At 46.8% G+C, this 3,692-nt stretch overlaps 1 protein-coding gene across 1 annotated transcript in view; it reads left to right on the forward strand.

Annotated features, from left to right (window-relative positions):
• Nucleotides 1-2,967: 2,967 nt before the first annotated feature.
• Nucleotides 2,968-3,692, forward strand: part of EIF1B (eukaryotic translation initiation factor 1B) — a 2,703-nt gene continuing 1,978 nt past the window's right edge. Inside the window, exon 1 of the mRNA XM_003794484.2 lies at nucleotides 2,968-3,267. Within this exon, the coding sequence (XP_003794532.1) occupies nucleotides 3,237-3,267 (31 nt within the window). The 5' untranslated portion in view covers nucleotides 2,968-3,236. The remainder of the gene's footprint in view (nucleotides 3,268-3,692) is intronic.

Below are 3,692 nucleotides of genomic sequence, written 5' to 3' on the forward strand. Positions count from 1 at the left end.
TGCAGAATTCAGAGTGTAGCACCTGGAGATGTCTATTATTTACACCCCCAAAACAAAAAAATCTAAGTGGTACGTTATCATGTTTCCACCACAGTAGGCAACCAATGAATAGATAAGGGCCCAAGGTTCTAACCAACTAACATGTCTTCATGACTAGTAGGTATAAGAAACAGCTGCATAAAATCCATCACTGCCTTCACTGCAGGCAAACTGCTACAGATGCTGTCTACTACATCACAGTGTCCCCTTTATGAGGGCCAAGAAAAACACCTCCTGTGGTTCAGGGCTAGGCAGACCTACCTATTCCTCCTGCACAACCGGTAGGTTTTAATCCTATAGACATACGGGTTTCCTAGGAGATTTCCTTTTTGTATTAATTGCTAGGATATTAGAGCCAGATTGGGGGTCTAACCCCAACCTCTGGCTTGCAGGGCTTTCCTCTCTCAGTTTATCTTCTCTCACTCCTTTAGTTAATACTACTGTTCTCTGTGAGTGCCCTAAACTCTTTTCTGAAATAAGGCAAGAAATAGTCACCTTTAACTAGCCTGGTATCATTTAGAATTAAAAATACTTAATTTTATACATTTTAGTTTATTCTATTTCTGATGACTTTACATCTAGATCAAATTGCTTCTCTCTAAACCAGCACTCATAGAAAAAGAAGGTAAGCCACTGTAATTTTAAATTCCTAGTAGTCACATTTTAAAAAAGAAAAACAAACAGGTGAAATTAAGGCAATTTAAGTCTTCAGAAAGCTATCATATGTTTTATACTTACAACACATCTCCATTTAAACGAGTAACACTGGGCTTGCCAAATGACCACATGTGGCTAGTGATTCATGGTACTGAACAGTGCAGGTGGGCAAAATCAGAGAGTCAGAGTCCTAAGAGAATAACCACAACTTCATCTAACATATATTCACACTGGCTTTGATTATAGATTTCTGAGCTCTTGAAGGTTTCTGATGCAAACACTAACTAGGTCTAAGAAAGGATGATCCTGATAGGGGTAATAACCATGAAAACTCTGACATTTCTGGAATTTTTTTCTTGGCTCTGAGAAACAATCTATACAAAATAATTATGTACATATAGTAAGAAAGAAAGTAAACAGAGATGTATTTTGTTTATCTTGTATTTTATCTAGAATATTAAGAATCACTTAGAAAATAAGAATATTAAGAGTATAAAACTGAATTATTAAAAATTTCTTTAAAGCATATTGATGAAGACATTTTGGAAACAGCTCTAGAACTTTGTGTGTGGGATAAGAAAGGTGTTTTTCATTTGAATCAGGGATAGAAGACTAAAAATGTAGTTAGAGTCCTGAGGTAAGAATTAGAATTTTTAGGCAAATTATTTAACCTACAAAAGCTTCCATTCTTTATCTGCTACATAGAATAATACTTTATAAACTAGCAATGAAGATCCATAATGTTATATATAAGTCTTGCAATCGGCAAATAAGTACTCAATAAATGGTACATGTACCTATTATCACTTTTAATCCCCAAAGACTATTAAATTCAGGTATTCTTAACCTGGGGCCTACAGATCCTTGGTGCAAAGGGCTGGAGTGGAGATCCCCAAAGCTGGATGGGGAAAAAGGATAAGATCTGCATTTTCACTACTCTCTAGAAGGCAAAATTTAGCGTTTCCTTCCAGTATGAATGTAGGCAACATTACAGAACTATCACATGCACCTACCACTTTGCACCAACAGAACTCACAGATAATTTCACATTACATTTCTGATGTTACAGACGTCTCAAAGTATCTTTATCATCTTTGTTATATCATGTTTTTGAACTTACAGTAGCTATTAGACATGATGCTAAACTTAACGCTATTAATATAGTAAAGAAGCAGAATGTTATCGATGTATTGTTCTTAATTTCAGCACAATTGTTTTCCTTTGTAATCACACACATTTTACTCTATGGACTTAAAGCATTACTCTGAGACAGAGTCCCCAGAATTCAGAGGACTGCCATTGCACCAAAAAAAGGTTAAGAATCCCTAAATTTTAGTCTACCTCTTTGCTTTCAAAGAAAGCCAAATTTGACAATTCAGCATTTGTCTGGGTGAGCCAATTCTCAAAGTCTTTGATTTGTTTTTGTGTACCTTGCTAAGAAAGACATTACAATTGTGGTACCTCCTTGTCAATTAACCTATTTGCTGAGCTCACCTTCACCTTATACCTGGCACCAATCTTGCTGAAGTTCTATGTTGGACCTTTATAAAAGAGTAGTTGACAGCCAGGTTTTCTGTTACGTTCGGTTCACACATTCCTGGCTCTCACTAGACGCCAGCCCCCTGATGAAGTTGCACAGTGTTTCTCAAGCATGGTCCCAGACCAGCAGCACCAGTATCAACCCGGAAGCTTATTAAAATCGCAAATCTGGGGCCACACAACCAGACAGAAAGTCCGGGAGTCTATCAGTCCGTTTCAGCAAGCCTTCCAGAGATGCATGCTGGAGTTGGCATCCACGTTCCGTCCAATACTAGAAGAGAGGCTCCCACTTCCAGTATTTGCGGGGACTAACACGGCTCCGGCAACTAGGGGCTGGAATTTTGATGTAGTCAATGCTGAGGAACCGCCAGCAAGTCGAAAGCTGAGGCCAGAGGGCTGTTGTGCACCTGCACCCCTCTTTTACTTACATTACCCGGGGCTCAAAGGGTGACTGATAGAGATTAGCCTTCAACAGTAAGCCCTTGGCGACGCCACTGCACCGCCCAAGAAATGTCAGGGAGGGGCTCCGGTTCGCGGCCGAGCACGCCCCACCCCAGCCCTTCCCAGGGTCTCCGCCGGCGCTGGACGGCGCACTCCCTGACGGGAACTGCGGTCCCCGCGGCCCGCGGGCCTCGGGCTTTCCAGACTCCGCCGCCTCCGGAGAACTACGAGTTCCAGGATGCCCGGCGCTGGCGGGTCGCGCGGGCGGGGCGGCGGGCGCGGCTAAATAGTCTCCATCGGCCATTTTGTGGGAGAAGCTGCAGCGCCGCCTCTTCTCTCGCGTCTTCCCGTCCGTGGCCGCCGCCTCTTCCTCCGCCTCCTTCTTCGCCTCTTCCTACCTCCTCTCGGCTTCCGCCGCCGCCGCTCCAGTCGCGTCCCAGCCCCGGGCGAAGCAGTTCCCGATTGATTTCCGTTTTCTCGCCACTACAGCCTCCTGACACGGTGATCCGGGCGGGCCCCGCAGGAATTTTATCCCCTCTCCGGCCTCACACTAGTATCGCATGTCCACTATCCAGAACCTCCAATCTTTCGGTAAGATGAGCTCGCCGCCGCCGCCCCGCGGCCTGCCCCGCACGCGTCTCGGCCGGCCTCCGCTACCCGCCCGGCCCGGGGGGCTCCTGTCTGCCCTCCCCGCACCCCGAGTGTGGCTTTGTCTCGGCGCCCGGAAAATGGCGACTGGGCCCCTGGCGACCCCCTCCCCGAGGACGGCTCCGGACCCCGCGCCGCCCCCTGCCCGGGCCTGGACCGCGCTCCCGCCGCGCTTTCAGCCCCTTGCCACCTCCGCGACCCGGCTCCGCAGGCTCCTGGTCGGCTCCGCTGCTCGCGAGCCGGGTGCCCGACCGCGGGCTTTGGGGAACCGCGTCCGTTCGCGGTCGGGAGTGCTCGAGCATCTTTTGGGGGACATTTACCAAAAGATGCAAACACAGGTCTCGGATCTGTCACGGGGTAGTGGTTCA

Source organism: Otolemur garnettii, unplaced genomic scaffold (genome assembly GCF_000181295.1).
Source record: "Otolemur garnettii isolate 467f Iridium unplaced genomic scaffold, OtoGar3 scaffold00082, whole genome shotgun sequence".
In the NCBI taxonomy this organism is placed as follows: Eukaryota; Metazoa; Chordata; class Mammalia; order Primates; family Galagidae; genus Otolemur; species Otolemur garnettii.